We start from the raw sequence: 21936 nt of genomic DNA on the forward strand, positions 1-21936 counted from the left end.
AAAAAAAGAAAAGAAATTATAGAGAGAAAAAGAATATAAGTGTACATTTCGAGAATGTCAATATTATATTGCATATATATATATTTTGTTTATTATAACCTAAAAATTGATAATACACTACTACACTGTTCGATAACATTCTTTCTCTATTAAGCTCAAGTATAGAATGCTTTGGTGTTATCATTTTTTTTTTTCTTTTCTTTTAAATATATTTTCTTTGTATATTATATTGCCGTTCTCTAATGATGTATAATAATAAAATTATAATCCGACTGTATTCAAAGAAAGTATGACATTAAGCTTTATTGGAGATACTACTTGGAAAGAGGGATGATATTCAAGCCTCTTAAATCATTTTTGTTATTTTTTCAGTTCTTTTTTTTTTCCTTTTTTTTTTTTTTCTTTTAAACATTTTTTTCCTCTTTCTTTTTGTTCTTTTTTTTTTTTTTTTCGTTTCTTTAAACATTAAATGCAAATCGTTCGGTCAGATAAAAATTGTACGCAGTATAAAGGGCATGTATTATAAGAAAGTTTTGACACACTTTTAATTAATCGTACCACTTTAAAGATTAAAATTTTGTACCACGTGGCAGTAACACGTTGATATTCAAACCTAAACACTCTTCTTCTCAGCGCTATCATATAAATATCGTTTTTTTTTTGTTTTTTTTTTTTTTCTTTTCTCAACTCAACAAAATACATTTATATTATTTCGTTATCATTGAATACATTCGATAAAAGACAATAGTACATGGTACTTGTTAAACTTAGAAAAATCAAGGCACAACTTTATACTCCACTTTTAATTATATTCCGACTTTTTAATTAATGACAATTCTGTACGATTGAACTGACGTTGTAAGTCAAAAACAAACAAATTTAAATTTATGAAGTCATTTGAATTCTGGGATAATATGATATATTTTATGACAAATTTTTTGGAATGTAATTTAAACAAGACATATGTCAGGACTTAACTAAAAATGGAGTATAAATACTTATACCTATAACAAATAATTATCAAATCTTTTTTCTCATGTTCTTCTTCACAGTCTTAACCAGCTCTTTTGGCATTGAAGAATCAAAATTCACAATCTTTCTTGTTTGTTTTTGTTTTCTTTTGGTCCACGATTCGATACGCTTACAATAATTTGGCTTATGCAAAAGTTATTGCATTCTTAACTTATATGTGTGTATGTATATATATATATATTACTATATATATATATATATATATATGTATAATAATGATATACACCGATTAAAGACGAATCTGTGACAATAAAAACCTGTGAAGAGACCTTTCATATTATTATTATTATTATTATTATTATTATTATTATTATTATTATTATTATTATTATTATTATTATTATTATTATTATTATATTATCATTATTATAACTATTATTGTTATTGTTATTATTATTATTATTATTATATTATTATTACTATTATTTTTTGCCCAATAATACTCTTAAATCATCTTAATATTTATTATTAGTAATGACAATGGATCAATCCTTCAACAACAAATTCATCATCCTTTTATAAAATAAACAATCCAACTTTCCTATTAAATATTTTACAAATAATCTTTCTGAATAATATAATAAAATAAAAACACACACTCTCAAGTGGAAGCCGGTATCAATAATCTTCTTATAATACTATATCGCATTATTTCATATATATATATCATTATAGCACTGTTTCATTACACGAATATGTCTGTGTATATGTGATATATGATTGTTCTAACAGATCTATATAACGAGTATTAATTAATCAAAGCTATAAAATTGGTGATATTGGACCATTGGTATCCATCATTCTACTTTGACTATACAAATTAATACAGAATCAATAATAACAGCTGCCCCTCAGTACTGTTACCAGATTCCTTACATTCCTTCTATTATGTACGTAAGGTACTCATCAGAGAATATACAAATGTGATATATATATATATATATATATATATATATATATATCATAAGAAAAAAATATTAAATCAAATTTAGAAAAGGAAACATATTACAATGAAATTCTATTACATCTCTAAAATATTGTACGAGAAAGATCTGTTTGTTGAAAAAGGAAAAAATAAAAAAAAAAAAAAAAAATAAAAAAAAAACCAGAAAGATAAAAAAATGATTAAATATCATTCGAGAATTTTACAAGGTTGAAAATTTTAATATCAATTTTTATATTGCTCTATTGGATATCATACGATACTTTCTTTTAACTACGTTCATCGTGTAAGAATAATATCTGTCTCTATATCGTCGTAGAATTAAATGATAAAAGTGTAAAAATTGATTTCTCTCTTTCTCTCTCTCTCTCTCTCTCCCTCTCTTTTTCTTTCTTTCTTTCTCTCTCACTATCATAAACTATTATTTCTAGATATTTTTCGAGATGATTTAAGAATTTAAAGTAGAGACGAATAGACCATGAAAAATTTTGAAAGAGACTCCTCGTAAAAAAGAGCTTTTGTTGTGTAGAAAGGTATCGTCGTCGATAAATTTGACGATAATTCTTAACGATTATTTTTCTCCTTTTCTCTCTCTTCCTCTTTCCTTCTTCTCTCAGTGGCCACGAAAAAAGTTATCTCTCATAAAAGTTATTTATCCTTAAAAGTAGTATATGTAGATCTATGTACACTTTCATAAAATAAAATTAATTTAATATATATATATATATGTATATATACATATATATATATATACATATATATATATATATATACACATATATATACGTATGTATGTATAGAGACTTTTATATTATATATATAGTATTGCAAATTGTATTACAATATAATATATTATTTAAATATTTTCATTTGATTGTTAGTGATGCGTACATTCGATATGAGAGGATAATCCCATACTAGATTATTAATTATTAATTATTAATTATTAATTATTATTATTATTATCATTATAATGAATGTTCGTTGGCACAGACAGTGGCTGGTTTTAAAGGCACTTTGGGCTGATTATTCTCCACAGTACCGTCCAGCAAAACTATCTTATATATCAATTCCCCTTTTTTAGATTCGCTTCTTTAATTTTCTCTATCTTTACGACTCATATGTAACACCTCTCTGATGAACTCTGACTGGAATCTTATTTTTGCTTCGGTATTACATTCATTACATTACCTTACACATTTATCAAGACGACAATTCTGTGAGCATTCCATTAATAAAGGATAAACCTGAAAAAGCTTTCACAGTGGCTTCGTAAAGTTTGCTGGAAACATTCCTTTTTCATTCGTACCCTCTTTGATACCCATTAACCAGCCCTCCTCCTAAAGCGATAACAAATTTAATATCTTTTTTTTTTTCTTTTCTTTTTTTCTTTTCGATGATTATTAAAATTAATAATTAACACAAAAAGAAAAAAAAAAAAAAAAAAAAAAGAATATACAGACCTGTTCCTCTGGGTCATCATATTTTACGACGCGTATTATTTCACCAACGTCAAAGGACAATTCATCCACATCTTCCTGACTGTATTTATATGTTGTCTTGACCCTATACAAAACACCAGGTGGCAAATTGTCCGTTGTCGCCCCTGCAGAGAAATTGGTACCATTTTCATATTCCACGTCTAAAATTATCGAATCCGCACCATTAGTGATGGACCTATCGTAATCTAATAGCAAATTTGTCTTGTCAATTTTTTTCTTTCTCTCTCTCTCTCTCTCTCTCTCTCTCTCTCTCTCTCTCTCTCTCTCTCTCTCTCTTTTTTTTTTTTTAATATCATAATCAACAAGTCAAATCCGCTAGGATTTTATCATTTTAAAATTCATTATGACCATGCACAAATGGGCAGACGATTTGACAGTCCCTTTCAAGCTAATTCTTAAATACATACATACATACATACATATATATATATATATATATATATCCAATAAATTTTAAATTTAAATAGTTAACAAAACTAGCCTTGCTGCGACTTCAAAACATTATTAGTTTCATTGTTTTAATATTAGCATTTTTTACATGGCTGAAATTTATTCATAAGCAAGGAAATTAAATTGATCGGTATTATGTTCTCACACACATTTTCTTGTTTTTTTTTTTTTTTTTTTAAATATTATACTTACCGACTGGAATATCATATAATTCTTCAACACATTTGGTAGGTACGACTGTACTTTGCGGAGAAGCATCCTGGTTATTGAGAGAATTATCATTGCTATTAGCATTGCTGTTAGCATTGCCATTTAATTGGGTTGTTGGCGACGTGTCTCTAGCTGGTGGCACCGAGTCCTCCACAGCTGCAACACGCAATAAAGCACACTCATACCACACACGTTGGAATCCACGACTTTTTTTTAACAAGCCTTCTCCCAACTTCTATTTCTCTTTTTTTTTTTTTGTTTTTATTTTATTTTTTTTTTAAAGCTATTTATCTACAATCATACTTGTTTATTCTCCATCTTTCTTTTTTTTTTTGTTTGTTTTTTCTTTTTCTTTTTCACAATAAAGGATCAACCAAAGGAACGTCTTAAAGCATGCAATATATTAGTAATACACATTATCTCAACGTACATAAAACAAGCATACAGGTAATATACCAACGAATTCATTTTTACCTGCTGAGATGTTGTTTTGTGCCGGTTGTGTATTTATTATCAAGCTGAAATAATGAAGTCATTGTTAATGTCCAATCGAATCTTGTGATCTGTATGGATGAATTTCAATTTCATTTTTTTTTTTTTTTTTTTTTTTTTACATACGTTGAGTTGGCATTTGGTGATTTTGGCGATTGGGGTTCGGTGTTCTTTTTCAACGTATAAGATCCTCTTTGACTTTCATTGGCAAGTTTATCAACAATTGCCTCTAATTCGGAATAGACCTAAAAAGGAATAAATTTTTCATTAATCCAAATGTTTAATGATAATAAAAGAAAGGAAAAAAAAACTCTTTTCTTTTTTTTTTTTTTTGTTTTTTTTTTTTGATTGACGTCGAATACCAACCTTGGCACTCTCGGCATGAAAAACTTGTTCAGCAGCGAATAAAGTTTGTAAATTGGTAACAAGGAATAAAACACGAGAATCGTACAAAGCTGGCAATTCGTCGTGAAGTTCCGAGTTTAGTTGCTCGTATGTACGTTTTGCTTCTTCCAAAAGTTCCTTGCCTCGAGATACTTTAATTTCATCTCTCTTTTTTAGATTACATTGGAGAGATTGGAAATTGTGTCTTTGACTATCATAGTCTACCAGCTTTCGTCCACGTTTGTCAATTTTTTTCTATAACATAAAAAACATTGATCGGTATACTTTTCTTTTTCTTCTATTTATTTCTTTCTTTCTTTAGATCATTTTTCACAATTTTGATTTCACATTGAGTACTAGATTTTTTTTTTCTTTTTTTTTTTTTTTATTTTTTTGAATTAATTAAAACAATTTTATATATATATATACTTACTCTCATTTCAGGAAATTGACTTTGATATGTGTTGAGAGGTACCAATACTTGGTCCGCAAGTTTGTGAGTAAAATCCTGCCACAACATATCCAAGTTTTGTGCTTGCACATAAAGAAGATCATGACCGGTCCATTGACTCTCATAGATTTCATTGAGGGAGTCCATCAATGTCTTCGATGCCACTTGTACAGCTGAAAGTAGAAAAAAGAAAGAAAATCAAATCAAAGAGATTTCATCTATTCCTTTATCTATCTATCTATCTTTCTATTTATCTTAATCAAGATTTCAATCAGATCTAGAGCAATGACTTTCAACCCTTTATATACATATACATACATATATATATATATATATATATCTTCGTCGAAAATCTTCGTTTTGATTTTATATATATATATATATATATATATATATATATATAAAGAAAAAAAGAAAAGAAAAAAAAGGCAACAATTTTTTCTGGAGATCTGTTCTCTTTCTTTTTTAAATCAAATTTCAACTTCATCAGTATGTTTATATAAACTTCTTTTTTTTTATTATAACTATTGTTGTTGTTGTTTAGATGTGCTGAAGTATTTAAAATGTTTCCTACTTATACCGAAAATAATTTGTATAGTTAAAATTTATATACATATTAAATTTTTTATTTAATATAGATAAACGCTCTCTCTCTTTCTCTCTCTCTCTCTCTCTTTTTGAGTTGTGTAAATTTGTTGTAAATGGAGTTGATAAATTAACGTTGGACTCTATAAAATTGAGAAAGAAGAAACTTCATCGGACGACATCTTTTTCTAAGTAGTCACGTTGAAAATGTGTGCATGTGTGCGTGCGTGTGTGAGTGTATATATAGCCTTCGGGGGTTGGACCTCTCATTTCCGTAATCGTACTTTCCTGACATACATTTCTACTGTCTCTCATCTTCAAGTAAGTACTTACATTCACCTGTCGAGATAAACCTAATCGTTTCAACTTCTTCCATGTTTGAAAATGAAGACGAGGAAGTAGTCAAGGAAGAAAATTAATAGAGGAGTTCTGAACGATGATGAAAGTGTTTACCAGTCGATCGGATTTCTCTCGCTCGTGTAATAATTAATTTATATTGACATTTAAATATAGAAGAAGAGAGAGAGAGAGAGAGAGAGAGAGAGAGAGAGAGAGAGAAAGAGAGAGAGAGAGAGAGAGAGAGAGAGAGAGAGTAGGAAAACCATGTGATACATTTAATATATAATCTATGTTTAAATACATTAAATATATTTATTGTAAAAGAAAAAAAGAAAAAAAAAAAAAAAGAAAAGAATCTTGTAACTGGTTAATATTGTTCATTGAACTATAGGAAAATTACAGCTTATGTAATAAAAGTCACGATCATCTTCGGACGTTGAAAATACACACTCTTTAAAATTGACGACGCAAGAAAAAACGCCATTTATTTTCTTCTTGTATTTCCTTTATATGTTTTTTTTTTTTTCTTTTCTTTTCTTTTTTTATTCATTATTCGATTTCCACGACGACGAACGTCTTTGAAGAAGTTGATCACGTGATAATGTGTGTACGTAAGTACTCGTAAGTACTACGTATGTATATATGTATGTATGAATCTATGTATATGTACAGTTTGCACTTTCGTGTAACCTTGAATTCACGGTCAAGTTCTTACGATCTTCCGGTTCACGTGGTTGTTTTTTAACGCGTTGCACCATGTGTGTGCTGTGTGCACTACTGTGCACCGCTGTGCACTGCTCTACTCTACTCTGCTGTGTTGGGCAAACGATCAAACGAGGATAAGAGTCGACGTGTGTTTAATTCGTCGGTAGTTTCCACTATAAAATTGTTAATACGGATCATAGAAGCAAAGTTCCGGTTTGTTATCGTATAGAGGAAGCAAGAACATTTTACTCTTCTATAACTAAGCTAAGAAAAAAAAAAGTATATATATGTATATACATATGTGTGTGTGTGTGTGTGTGTGTAGATCGATAATTAAATTGTTTTAATTATGATATAAAATAAAAAGGAATTTGTTCGTAGACATTTATTCGTAATTTATTTAAATAATTTATTTACTTCTTGGAATATATGAATATCTCGGTAGTCTTTTATTAATTCCAATATGGCGGCTTACGACTCTTTACTTATCTGTAATTAATCTAAGAAAAAAGAAAGTAAATATATATCGTAAATTATTAAATTGTTTTAATCGTCAAATAATAATAATAATAATAATAATAATAATAATAATAATAATAATAATAATAATAATAATAATAATAAAAATTCTGATCTAGGATTGAAGTGAATCCCAATAACAAATTCAAATATGGCGGAGATAGACTGGTACAAGTTTTTAAACAGAAATTCGAAGCAACGTTCGTTCGTGGAAAGAAGAATCGAGTTTCTGCCTTCTCTCTCGCCCAACCCCCTTCTCTCTCTCTCTCTCTCTCTCTCTCTCTCTCTCTCTCTCTCTCTCTCTCTCTCTCTCTCTCTCTCTCATTCCCTCTATCTCTCTCTTTTTCTATATCTATCTTTGTCTCGTCTTTTACGGGACGACCGACTTACCTCGAACACACCTGATGTAATTGTTGAACTCCTTTTGCAGCCTGTTGGCGGAATATTGCTGTCTGGTGAAGTTCTGTAGGTGCTCGTCAAGTATGTCGTCCGCTGTTCTGTCGACCTTCCCGAGATTCTGAAGGAACTGCAAAAGAAAAAAGAAAAAAGAAAATTTCTTTTTCTTCTCTCGTCCTACCACAAAAAACCTAATAAAATATTCTTACAAAAAAAAAAAAAAAAAAAAAAAAAAAAAAAAAAAAAAAAAAAAAAAAAAAAAAAAAAAAAAAAAAAAAAAAAAAAAAAAAAAAAAAAAAAAAAAAAAAAAAAAAAAAAAAAAACTCATTTAACACTTTGTGTGTCTCACGAATCTATGGAAAAAGAAGAAAAAAAAAATTTTTTTTTATCTTAACGGTTGTGACTTATGGGTGACTTATGGGTTTTATGGTGCTCTCAGTAAAATTCGATGTTTTGATGATTTTTGAACAATCAAGGTTTATACAATAAAATGATTCATGATCTTCATGATCTTCGGTAATAAATTTTAATGTTAGAATGAATATATTTCTTCTTTTTTTTTTCTTTTCTCCTTTTTGTTTTTATGGTTCATAATTCTTCATGGTTTTCACGGTAAATTTATGTCTTATTATCTCCTATGTCTTACAACTGCTTACGGTAAATTTGCGATTTTTATAATTTATGGTCTTCATCGTTTTTCCAATCTAACTTTTCAAATTCTGATAATTGTTACGAGTTACTTATTGTTTTTAATCATTTTTATAGACAGAATTAAAACGCACAAAATATTTTTTTATTTTTGGTCCATTCTCCCCCCTTTCCAAATATGATTTGGTTCTTTTCTTTTTTGTAATTCTTAGTTTCGAAAATGGACTAAGGTATGAGTCAGAAAAAAAAATCTTTCGTGGAATCAAACAACCATTGCGTGGGATTAAATACCTAAGCGTGGGCGAAGGATCGTACGCGTTTCCATATACGTATCGTATGTAAGAGAACGAACGGATCTTTTCAAAGAGATAGACACACACACAAACAAGCAACACACATATACAGAAAAAAGATACCCTGCGATGGTTCTGTATCAAATAAAATTCCATTAACAAAATTTTTATGTTGAAAGATTATGCTAAAAGTCCCTAGATGATTAAAAAAAAAAAAATCTATTATTCCACGCAGAGGGTTACTTAGATTACATTTTTTGTTTTTTTAATCATCCATCCCTTCTCTGTGCACCATAGATCATAAAACAAACAAGTAAGCAAGCACGTGTCTGCAAGCTTATAACTGCAAGACTAATTATTGCAATCTTTAAATAATCTCCAGAAAAAAAGTAAAATAAAATAAAATAAAAAACAATACGATTTGTTCATTCCGTATGCCGCATGTGTGTGTTTCAAATAAATATTTAATAAATGAAAGAATCTCTCAGATTGACAGGGGAAACAGAAAGGAGGTCTGTGAACTCGAGTTGGTTTGATTCGTCATTGGTTGATAACGAACGAAGGATGATAATTCTCCGAGAAAAATACATATATACTTCTAAAAATAAATAAAAACGGTCTAACGATTATTAGTCATATGGTAGAATGGGCGGTGCAACTTGAGGGAGGGTAGTGGCAATGTATTATTATTGACAATTAAACTGATAACTGATAACTTTAATTTCTTGCAATACTGTAATTCTGATAAATAAATAAATAAATAAATAAATAGATAGATAAATAATAATGTCTTTTTTTTTTTAAGTATAACAGTAGAAATATAATGCAGTTTCATTGAGTTAATCATTGTCTTATCTCTTTTAAAGTATGTATTATTATCATTATATCTTATTTCAAGCAAATATAAGTCAGCCATGACGTTGCGAAAGGGTGCATTAAGTTATGTAACACGATGGAGACATCCAACCATAATGAGAAAGAAAGAAAGAGAGAAAGAGAGAGAGAATTTTTACACTCGTTCGAATTATTTTTAAACAAAGGGTTATTATAATTTCGTGAAATTATCAATTAAAAGAAAAAAATTAGAAAAAAGAAAAAAAAAACACTCTTTATTACGCGATGCCTATTATCTACTCAAATGTTTATAATTTCCACGTAGACAGAGGGTTGTGATCGACAAAAGAAAAATGGTTCCTGTTTAAAAATTTTTTGAACCTTTTCATCCTCACTGTATATATATATATATATATACACGATTTTATCCAACCAATCAAATCGCAAATATTATATATGTATATGTATATCGATATTAAAAGATTTTTAATTTTATTATCTTAATTTTAAATTTAGATTTTCATTCGACCATGGAATGCAAGATGATAATTTTTTGAATAAATTCTTTGTCGTTGAAATGTTATCGACCGAGTGACGAACATACCGACCGATGATGAGTCACTTAACGAGATACGCCTTAACGATTAGTATTAATTAATGTTCTTTTCCCCTCTCTCTCTCTCTCTCTTTCTTTTTTTATTTTTATCTATGTCTATATTTCAAGAATGTTAGACATTAAATACAATGTCTTTAGAAATTCCTACAAACAAAATCAACTATTTATTTCTCTCCCTCTACCCTCTCATCTGCCCCCCCCCCAATCACCGCCCACCCTCACGGCCTTCTTATCTCGAATTCAAGTTAAACGAACAATCTTTCGAACAAATATATTCCTTCCACTCTCTACCCTCCTGCCGATACCTCTCTCTCTCTCTCTCTCTTTCTCACCGTCCCCTACCTCACCCCATTGACGCCATCTTTCTTTTACAAACTGGACACCAGCCAACATTCCTTCTAAGTCCGTCCATAACCTATGTAAGTAGTGTGAGTATAGACGATTCTCTTAATACTATTTGCCACTTGTGCTCGCGTTTCTCTTTTCTCGCCAAAAAGTTTCTTTTTTTTTTTTTTAAATATAAAAGAAAAAAAAATTATACAAATTTAATACAAAAAAAAAAAAAAAAAAATGATTATACGACCGATCGAATAATTTAAAATTTGAGAATCGTACCTTCTAAGTTTAATGCATACATATATATAGATTTGTGTCTCTTTTATATAAAATAAACAAATTGAAACTATGATAATAATCTCGTTGTGAGATTATGTTGATCCATTATGATAAATCTTGATCACGTGACTATGATTGAAACATCCTATTGTATGTAGCATATATATTTGTCTGCAGTCGTAAACGTTCATGAAACGTGATCACAGTTTATGTTATATTAAACGTTCAATTGATTCTTTCAACTATTTCTATAGAGCTATCAAGAGTTTAAATAAGACTATCCATATAGAAATGGCGTACGTATTGCAATATGGCCGTCTTATGACCATGATTACGATTTTTATGATTTAAAAATTTTTTTTTGTATCATTATCAACTATGTCATAAATAAATTTGATAAACCAAATATATATGTATATATATATATATATATATATATATCATTGAGAATGAATAATTCTTTTGTTTGGAATTTAATATAAAATGTTTCGTTAAATAAAATAAAATTTACGTTTAGAAATGGTAGCCATATTGTAATATAGTCATCTTGCATATATTGTGATCAAAATTACACGCATGATTGTTCTTTTGTTATTCTTCTATTATTAATAACGTTACATAATAAATTTAATGCACAATGTTTCCTGCATCGTAGTCGTCGTAATAGGATTAAGTTTATAAATGGCTACCATCTTGTATATCTTAACATTCTTACTTTTCTCTCTTATATATATATTTATTTTCTATGAATAAATTACTGAATTTCTATGAATATAAAAATAATGGATCTAATAGTTTCGTTACAAAAATTTCATTAAAAATATTTCAACGTATATTAAAATTTTCCTTGACGACAATAGTCGTCGTCTTATCACAGGAATGAGTCACTGAACAGTAAACAGCCAATTCTGAGTTTTTTTTTTTTTTTTAACGTATCTATTGGTTAGGTTACGTTTTATGTCGCTTTTCGGACTATCGAAATGTGTCATTAAAGAATGATTATTTTCCAAAATAATGTGTCACTATACATTGCATACATATATATTTCCTCTTCGAATCAATACAAGCAAGATCTGTCATTTTTTTTTTGTAATTAAAGAAAAAAAAAGAAAACTAATGAATAAATAAATAAATTAGTTAAAAAGAAAAAATTTATTTACAAAATCGAACGAGAAAATAAAAAGATAAAAGAAATAATTGATTTCTGAAAAGCATTTGGTAGAAACTTTCGAACCACAATGTATGATAAATTATCGAATCAATTAGGATACCGCAATGCACCGTATAACGTTATTTCACCTATTCGAGAAGAGACACAATTTTTGTCACGGTTACCAGGTTGAAGTTATTTACCGTTAGCCCCCCCCCCCCCGATTAGCATAAGTTACACCTGATACGAACAAAGTTATTCTGTAACGAAGAGCGAACTCGTTTAACAGCTTCAAGCTTGACCTCTATTTTACACGTAATCAATATACTGTTTTCGTTGACAAAAATGTATACTTTAAATTAAAAGAGAAAAAAAAAAGTTGAACATCTTACATATAAAAATCAATCCTCGTTTTTTTTTTCATTTCTGTCAATTATTCATCTCTCTCCTTTCGTATAAAAATTATCATACTTATCGTTATGTAATAAAAATTCTACAAAAATGAGAAGGATCCACGATGCTGCACATCTTGAAAAATACAAATTTTCCTATTATTAAAAAAAAAAATCACTGCATATGTAAACTCTTCTCTTTAAGTTAAGATTATCATTACACCTGCGTTTCGTCGAATAAATAAATTTCGATCTCTTTCTTTTTTTTTATTGCTTTGAAAAAATCTATCCCATATGCTTTTCTTCCGAGTTTCTTTCGAAATAAAAATAATATTAACAATAAAAAAAAAAAAAAAAAGATCGCACACTTTTATTATTAGGTAAATACAATTTTTGATGAAAAAATAAAAAAAAAAAGAAGAAGAAGAATAATAATAAAAATAAAGAAGAAAAGAACTCTGTAATAGTTAAAAAAAAAAAAAAAAGAAAGAAAAAAAACCAATAAAAATATTTATGAGTATAATAAAAAAAAAAAAAAAAAATGAAAAAAAAAGGAAAAAAAGAAAGAAAAAGAAAAAAGATTACAAAAAAATAAAACAAAATAAAAAAAAAATGTTCATATACATATATATATATATATCGTACATATATTACATCTACATATATTATATATACGTGCATACATGCGTATGCAATAAGCTTTCTTTATTTTATGAAATATCCCGGTTACATAAGGGGAACATTAAGATCGCGTGCAATTTTCGCGTGCGTCTATGAGCGAAAAATTCCATATTCCAATAGAAACTTTAACTGTCTTAAAAAAATGAAAAAAGATATAATAGTTAACGCGATAACAGTACCGACAGAAAGAGAGAGAGAGAGAGAGAGAGAGAGAGACAGAGAGAAAGCAAAAACGAAAAAGAAAAAGAAAAAGAAAAAAAAAAAAAGATGATAGAAAGCGATGATGGTAGAAGATCGGAATCGACTTTATTTACCGTAATACCAATTTCCACCAATAGAAGGAAATGAAAAAGGCAGCTGATCGAATCGTTAATACTATTTTCTTTTCCTATTTTCTATTACTAATTTCCTATTATGCGTTACAGTTTTTATGGATGGTGTACTTAAATCTCAAGTATTGGTAGTGAAAGTTTTCCTTAGAGTACAAAAAAGAAAAAAAGAAAAGTATATAATACGATATATAGTATACATAGTATATATATATATATATATATATATATATATATGCATACATGCATATATGTGTATGTGTTTTACGGTGTTTTACGATGAAGAAATTCACTTTCAAAAGGGAAACAATTGCATCTAGATTTTATTAATAGAGACTCCGGTATGGACGATGATGCTGGATACATTTTAGGTACGTGAGTACGTGAGTACGTGAATACGTAAGTACGTGCAGTTGCATCGTCTATTATTATGCCATACTACCACCTCTATGACCTCGTTTCTAATCTTTGAAAACAGACATTGTGCCTATAAGTATTGTACTTAAATACATACATAATTTAAAGAAGATATACAAACAGACAGAGAAAGAGAAAGAGAGAGAGAGAGATATAGGGTGTTGCAAAAGTTTCTACGCGTACCAAAAATTTTTAACCGATTTCAAAAATCGATGACTATTTTCCTAAATACATACATCAGCCTTTCAATCGGATTTCTAATTTTACGAACTAAGCTTATGATCTACAAAAAAATATTGATACGAAATATTTTGAGAAAAGAAAAAAAAAAAAACAATTTTTAAAAACGACCTACAAATTATTGACACCCATGACTTCGTAGATAAATCATTCGATTATCATTTCGAAATATATAATATGATCGATATACACGAAGATTAAAATTGCAATGGATAATTGCAGTTGTTTAGTTGGTTCTTGTCTCTTTTCTTTTCTTTTCTTTTTTTTTTCAATCGATTATTTTCTTATCTCATCTTATCTTACAGTACCGTTCGTCTTTCATCTCTCATCTTTTATCTCTTCCCCCCCCCCTCTCTCTCTCTCTTATTTCTCCATCTTTTAATACCGTATTATGTAAAAAAGAGAAAAAAAAAAAGAAGAAAAAAAGTTGAACGATCGAGCGACTCGAAGTTATTTCGATATATGTTATGAGGTTTCTCCTTCTTTCTTTCTTTCTTTCTTTTTTTTTTTTTTTTTTTAATTCTTTTGCTTTTTTTTTTCTCAAAGACGATAATCGATATCCCGAGTAAATGAGATCGACGATGGGGGAGAGACCCCTTTCATAGAAATATTAAAAGGCTTGTGCCTGTGAACCAATTGCAAGTCATTAATTGCCAATGATCAAGCAACTGCTGGAGTCGCTAAGTTAATTACTAAGTATAGTATAATAAGCTTGCTATTACTTCGTGACTTGCTGTTTTCTACAATCGACAATGAAAATGAAAACAAATTTTTTCTTGTTACAATGATATTACTATAAAAATAAGTAATTTTCTTTCCTTTTTTTTTTTTTTATTTTGAATAACGAGTGTTTGCTTAATCGTAAAATGATTTAATTTTTAATTAATTAAATAATTAATTAATTGAATAATAAATGATTTAATTAATTAAATAATTAATTAATTGATTGAATTAACTGATTTGTCGGTGATTAAGGCTAGAAAAGATTAAAAGCTAATTGTTTAATTTCTAAATTAATTGATTATCATTTTGATGTTTGCTAAGAGTGACATCAATAATTAATATTAGAACTGAATAATCAGTAATTAAATATTGATGATATATTCATTACTTAATGAAAGATTTTGTTATGTTTAATTATATTTATTTATATAAAATTATATTCAATTGACAATTAAATATAATTGATAATCAAAATTATAAGCAATTTTTATTACAACCATATTATAGAATTAATTATTATTAATGTTATTATTATTATTATTATTATTATTATATAAGAATCGAAAATAAGTCTTCGATGAATTCAAAAAAAAGAAAAGAAACATGAAAATCAAATTGAATTAATCAATTAATTTTTACTAAATAGTGAAAAAAAAAAAAGAAAAAAGAAAAAAAAAAAGCTCGTTAATAAACTTCGACGAAAGCAAAATAATCAAATTTTCATCTTTCTTCCTTTCTATTTAATACATATAAATATAAATCGAAGAGAAAACAAAGATGATGATCACTTTTCGTAAACGCGTCGTACGAGTTTAACAAGCAAATTTCTTTTTTTTCATTCTCCTGTTAAAAAAATAAAAAAAAAAAAGAACAAAAAACAAAGGAAACAAGAAACAAGAAATCAAAGAAGAAGAAGAAGAAAACTAAAACAAGATGAAAAAAAATTTTTTGGGATCATTGAACGATCTCCTGCTCGATCGGTATAATAGGAATTCCAAAGGTAGAAAATGGCATCGAAAAAGACTAACAGGAAGAAAGTTAGGAATTGGAATGTGTTGGCGCGCGATGTTCGGACATCAACCTCGGGCACTCGGCCCACGTTTACTATACACACATACACACACATATCCAGTTGACCCATCCATCTATCCATCCATCCATCCATCCATCCAACATCATCCATCCTTAGATCGTAATTCGTCTTTTACTAGACGTTTATTTGTATGAACGAACGAGCCTGTACTATACACGATATCTATACACGTGTGCATATACATATGTTACGTGTATGTGTACGCGTTTAGGGACACTAATGTGTGTGAATTGTCGTACATGTCAGTATATATTCTAACGATTGACTTACTGCGACTGCGAATGATCGCGTTTGAGTTATTTCAATCATTCAGACGTTAAAAGAGTTTAGATTTTAGACACTGGCTTGGCTCGAAAGTTTTCAGACGGGTTAAAATTAATCGATCGATTTCCAAAATCGATTGGTCTATTTCGGTTAGAGTTGCTTCGAGTTTTGTAATCATCGAGAAGGATATTTGAATTAAATGTTTCCAAAAGAAAGAAAGAAAGAAAGAAAGAAAGAAAGAAAAAAAGATTGATTTTGAAAACGATCTGTGAATTTTTGAACCGTTTAAAAATTGTTGTTACACCCTCTAGACTCTATCACATATATCGATCATCTCAATGATTCATAGTAAAATATCGTACGATCGAAAGTCGATCTAGATGGGTCAAAAGTATAATTAATTGATAAAGAAAAATGATTTATTAATTTTTTTTTTTTTTTTTTTAATGAATTTAAGCTCGTAATCAGGTTATTGTTTTTTTTTTTAATTTTTTTTTTATAAATCAAACTTAAAGTTTTACTATCCGTTAAAGAAATTAATAAGAAAATGTTTCGAAAAGAAAATTAATCGATTTTTATGAACGTCTAGGAACTTTCGACTTTCTATCCTGTTTATTATTTTGTTTGTTTGTTTGTTTGTTTGTTGATAGATAACAAAAATCCAAGTAAAGTATATATCTCTTGAAAACTTACGAATGCAATCGTTAATAAGAACTGCGTAATAACATCTGGTAATCTTAGGTCGTTCGATTATCGATTCGGTGTTAATTTCTACCGATATAAACCGATGACGTTGAGTTACGTATTTCTTAGTAAGAGTATGTTAAAATGAAACATTGGCCGGAAAAAGCTTCGTGATGAATAAACATAGAATAGAACGTAGAGTTCGTTTCCTAAAGAATATATTATCGATAACAGGTTTTATTGTTTTCTTGGTTTGCTTTTATTCTCTTTTTTGTTATGTTAAATAACAGAAATATATGACCAATAATTTTAATGATGACATATATATATATATATATCACATATTTATATTTATATTATATATATATAAACTTGTATATATAACTTGTAAATATAAAATTGTATAATATATATATATATAAACGTATATTTAAAAATATATGTACATATTAACAAGTGTATATATGGTGTATGTGTATATATTATCAATGATGATCATCGATTCGTCTGTGTGACTAACTTTAATAATATCAAATAAGTTATTGTCTCTATTCGATTACGAGGATGCAATGCACCCTTTCTCCCTCCTCCTTTCTCCTTCTCCTTCTTTTGCTAGTTAGATCTTGTTAACTCTGCCCTCCAGGCTGAACGATTATGACTGACGTCTTCGTTTGCGATCGATTTTTAATTTAACCTCGATGCAATCTCTCTTTTTATTTCTCTCTTTCTCTCTCTCTCTCTCTCTCTCTCTCTCTCTCTCTCTCTCTCTCTCTCTCTCTCTCTCTCTCTCTCTCTCTCTCTATGTTTTTTATATCAAATAGATGATTCGTTCAAGAAAATCGCAATCCTAAATACATACGAGGGTCGATAAGAAAGCCATGGAAGGTATTGCAAGGTGAACGGACCGTAAGAGTGGAACATCGGAATATAACTTTCGAACGGTATTATTACGATATTTTTCCATGTCCAGCATGGAATTCTTCTTCTTTTACGTATACTCCATTCTTTCTTTTTTTACTTTTTAAATTAGAAAAATCAAAGAATAATCATTTAGAATAATTATATATAAGAATACTATAACAGATATTGTTTAAATATAATAATATAACATTCAATATTAGTAAGTATCCATGGTTCAGTTGGTTAAGTATTCGTCTATAAAAATTAAGGGGAAATTACTCTTTGAAAATTGCAAGATCGAAACTCCCTAGTACCTCGAAAAAAAAAAAAATTAAAAAATATATGGACATTCTTAATGAAGCATTCAATAACAGTATGATATACCGTGGTTCAGGTGGATAAAAGTAATTGTCTACAAAACGAAAAAGTGTACTCTGAAAAACTGCAAGATCGAATCCCCTCCGTTGTTTTGTAAGTTCTTGGAAAAAATAAAAAATTAAAATAAATTAAAATTCGTAATATATATGCAAATATGCAAATGAAGGATTTTAAGTGTTATTAAGTAAAGTTTATATACACGGTGGTAGCCCCTTTAAAATTGGTTTTTAAATGATTGAACTGCATATAAAAACTGAGGAGAGGGTTATGGAGAAAAAAATACCCTGCAGAATTCTAGGAAAAAATATGAGATAACATAATGTGTATAACGTAAAAAAATTACATGTATTATGTGCAGCTGTGCAAATCGAAGTAAATAAAAAATATACATCCAAATTATTAAAGTGAACCTCTTGTAACAATATGTTGTAAAATTTGTCTATACGAAAAAAAAAAAATAAAAATAAGAACGCAAAAAAGGCTTCTAATAAAGAATAAAAAAATGTATCCTTTCGCAAGTATGATTTCCTTGAATATTAAAAATAAAGAATGATATAGCACACAAAAATTACATATGCAAATAAAGGAGAAACAGTTCAATAAATACGATAACATGATTGATGACTATGACTTAGATGAGTAAGTTGTTATAGCACAACATATACTCTCTTTCAAAAACAGAGATATCTAAGAGATAAAATCCCTCGAAAGTCAAATAAAAAAAAGAAAAACTTAGCAATATATACACGCATAAAGCTTTGATTAATGATAGAACTCTCGAGCAATATAATACGATTTTATAATTTAACGCATGAAAAAAAAAAAAAAAGAAAAAAGAATTCCATATACAAAAATTAAATATTGTACATATAAACATATTAAATATCGATGAAAATACCCACTCAACTTATAAATACAATATATAAAAATTCTTTCTAAAAATTAGAAGAAAAAAAAAAATCAAAGGCCAAAACATCTCTTACAAATCCAATAAATAAAATAAGAAATATAGAAAAGGAATGATGAATACTAACATTTTCTTATCATTGAAAAGTGTGTGGTCATCGAAAAGAGAACGCAGAAGCGAAAAGAATGTAGATGTTTCGAGGGGATGAGAAGAAGAGAGAGACAGACAGCAGAAAAAAAAAATACATATACGAAGAAAAGAAAAGTTCTCTTTATCTCTCTCTCTCTCTCTCGTCCTTGCGTGGTCGTATTCTTCCTACGAACTCTCTCTCTACAGTCTACAGTTAGTTGTGTTGCACTCGCTCTCTCTCTCTTTCTACTTTGTACAGAGAAGCTGAACGGAACGCGTCTCTCTCTCTCTCTCTTTCTCTTTCTCTCTTCGCTCGAACTATAACGGAACCGTCGGCGTCTCGGGGCCGCAGCGTTTCTTCCGTACGTACTTACGTACTTACGTACTTACGTACACACTTACATACTTTCGTATCACGAGCTGGGCGGATAACATATTTACGCAGGCTCGACAATCTCACCAAAGAAAATCTCGATTATCCAAAACTTTTCAATACTTCCATTCGAAGAGAATAGAATCGAAATATTATAAATTATAATTAAAATATTAGAAAATTAAAAAAAAAAAAGTAACAAAAATTTATCGATTCGGTGATCACGATAATTATCAATACCAAAAAAAAAAAAAAAGTAATAAAAATACAAAATAAAATCAATAATAATAAATAATTGAAATAGAAAAAAAAAAGAAATGGATAAAAAGGATACAAAAAAAATCTCCAAAATCTAGGCTCTTAATCTCGAACATGTAACTACATACAAATAGATTCACGTATAATCTTATGTCGAATGTAAATCGACTGGCAAGTTATACGCGTGCAGCATACATATTGACGACTAATAGTCTATCGAAGAATGAAAGATAGATAGATAGATAGATAGATAGATAGATAGATAGATAGATAGATAGATAGATAGATAGATAGATAGATAGATAGATAGTTATAAAGTGAAAAAGAAAGAGAAAGAGGAAAGATAGGATAAATAGTAAATAGAAAGGAAGGAGTGGTTAACTCTCTCGATACTTGCATTCGTTAGTTAACGTATATCTCGACATAGTCCCTATAGTACATATATAATCACCATATACATATGTATATACATTTCTACGCTCGTTTGATTTTACGTCAGTATAGTAGTCACGGATGCATTAACTCTTTTTCTTCTTCCTTCTCTATCGCTCTCTTTATCTCTATCCGTCTCTATCTCTCATTGGACAGGTTGATAAGTATCAATCTCGACGTATATTCTTTCAAAGTAACATTTTACTTATATACATATTTCTAATACCTCCTCCGAGTGCTCTCGATATATAAGATATATACTTATGAATCCATTCTGCTTAAGTAGCAAGATTAAACCGCGATTGTTTATACTGATAAAACAATCATTATACAGGGTGAGTCATTGATTAAGTTTAAAAAAGAAAAAGAAAAAGAAATAATGATAATAATGATAACGATAGCAAGAATAAATAAAACAAATGTATCATCGCGTCGTTTAGATTGATAAAATAAAATTAAATTAAAAAAAAAAAAAAAAAAGAAAAAAAAAAGAGGGGAAGTATACAGGGTGCGAGTTGATCATTGCAAATTGAGAAGTAAAAAAAAAATTTTTTTTTTTAACAAATAATAAATAATAATAAATGAAAAAGAAGAACTAATCTTTTCAAATGAAACAAATTAAAAGTATTAAATAATAAATGAAAAATAAATAATAATACGAATGGCAAGGGTAAATAGATAATTGTATAACCAAAAATAGAATTTAACTGGTAACACGAAGGTTAATTGAATTACGAGCTTACGCATACCCACGTGTAAATTCAGCAAAGTTCAAATTGTAAAATAGATAAAAACAAATTAATTGTCATGGGTTTTGATACTATGTAATAGAAAGACACAGATATGTAAGAGAAAGAGAGAGAGAGAGAGAGGGGGGGAGAGGGAGGGAGATCAGTAATAACACGTGTGATCTTAAATATTCATGTAACACTATAACAATGTGACGTTTATGGTAAGTAAGCGCAAGGTTGCGGTTGACGACCATTCATGCGTACGACCCAATTTTTTTTAATCCTTTTTTTTTTTTATTTTTGAATATACATGGTTCACCAAGAGTTCCCACGTGATTTTTTTTTTTTTTAAAGATTTTTGTTTTTGTTTTAAAGTCACTACTCCATATACTTTATTAATATTTTTAAGCTTCATTAATATTTTTATCTTATTTATTTATTTATTTATTTTTTGTTAAAGCTTATAAAAGTTCTGAAAACTTTTGGTCTACCCTATATCACACGTATAGACAAGGACATGTTAAATTTATCATTTTTTAAAAGGGAACGAACTCTATCAATGATTCGACAACGATCTGGATTTGAAACAACGACGACGATGATGATGACAATGATGATGATGAGGATGATGATGATGATGATGATGATGATGATAATGATTATTATTATGATGATGATACTGATGATGATAATGGGAGCGCGTAATCGAGTGGCACAACCGAGGCGAAGGTCAATCAAATTATCCCCTTAAATCGTAGGACGAATTATCCACACCTATCACGATTCAACTACATATATATACACACACACACACATATATATATATGTAAATGATTGTGTG

The 21936-nt window shown here is 28.5% G+C and overlaps 1 protein-coding gene across 4 annotated transcripts in view; it reads right to left on the minus strand.

Annotated features, from left to right (window-relative positions):
• Window positions 1-65: 65 nt before the first annotated feature.
• The window catches only part of LOC122633078 (myc box-dependent-interacting protein 1), a 35595-nt gene continuing 13724 nt past the window's right edge, over window positions 66-21936 (minus strand). Inside the window, exons 2-9 of one of the 4 annotated variants that reach the window (XM_043820592.1) lie at window positions 8003-8138; window positions 5447-5637; window positions 4996-5268; window positions 4756-4874; window positions 4612-4655; window positions 4120-4293; window positions 3439-3617; window positions 66-3315 (exon numbers count right to left, since the gene is read on the minus strand). In XM_043820592.1, coding sequence (XP_043676527.1) covers window positions 3235-3315; window positions 3439-3617; window positions 4120-4293; window positions 4612-4655; window positions 4756-4874; window positions 4996-5268; window positions 5447-5637; window positions 8003-8138 — 1197 coding nt within the window. In that variant the 3' untranslated portion in view covers window positions 66-3234. The remainder of the gene's footprint in view (window positions 3316-3438; window positions 3618-4119; window positions 4294-4611; window positions 4656-4755; window positions 4875-4995; window positions 5269-5446; window positions 5638-8002; window positions 8139-21936) is intronic. The other 3 variants (XM_043820593.1, XM_043820595.1, XM_043820594.1) reach the window with 3 other exon arrangements.

This window comes from Vespula pensylvanica, chromosome 11, assembly GCF_014466175.1.
Source record: "Vespula pensylvanica isolate Volc-1 chromosome 11, ASM1446617v1, whole genome shotgun sequence".
Lineage (NCBI taxonomy): Eukaryota > Metazoa > Arthropoda > Insecta > Hymenoptera > Vespidae > Vespula > Vespula pensylvanica.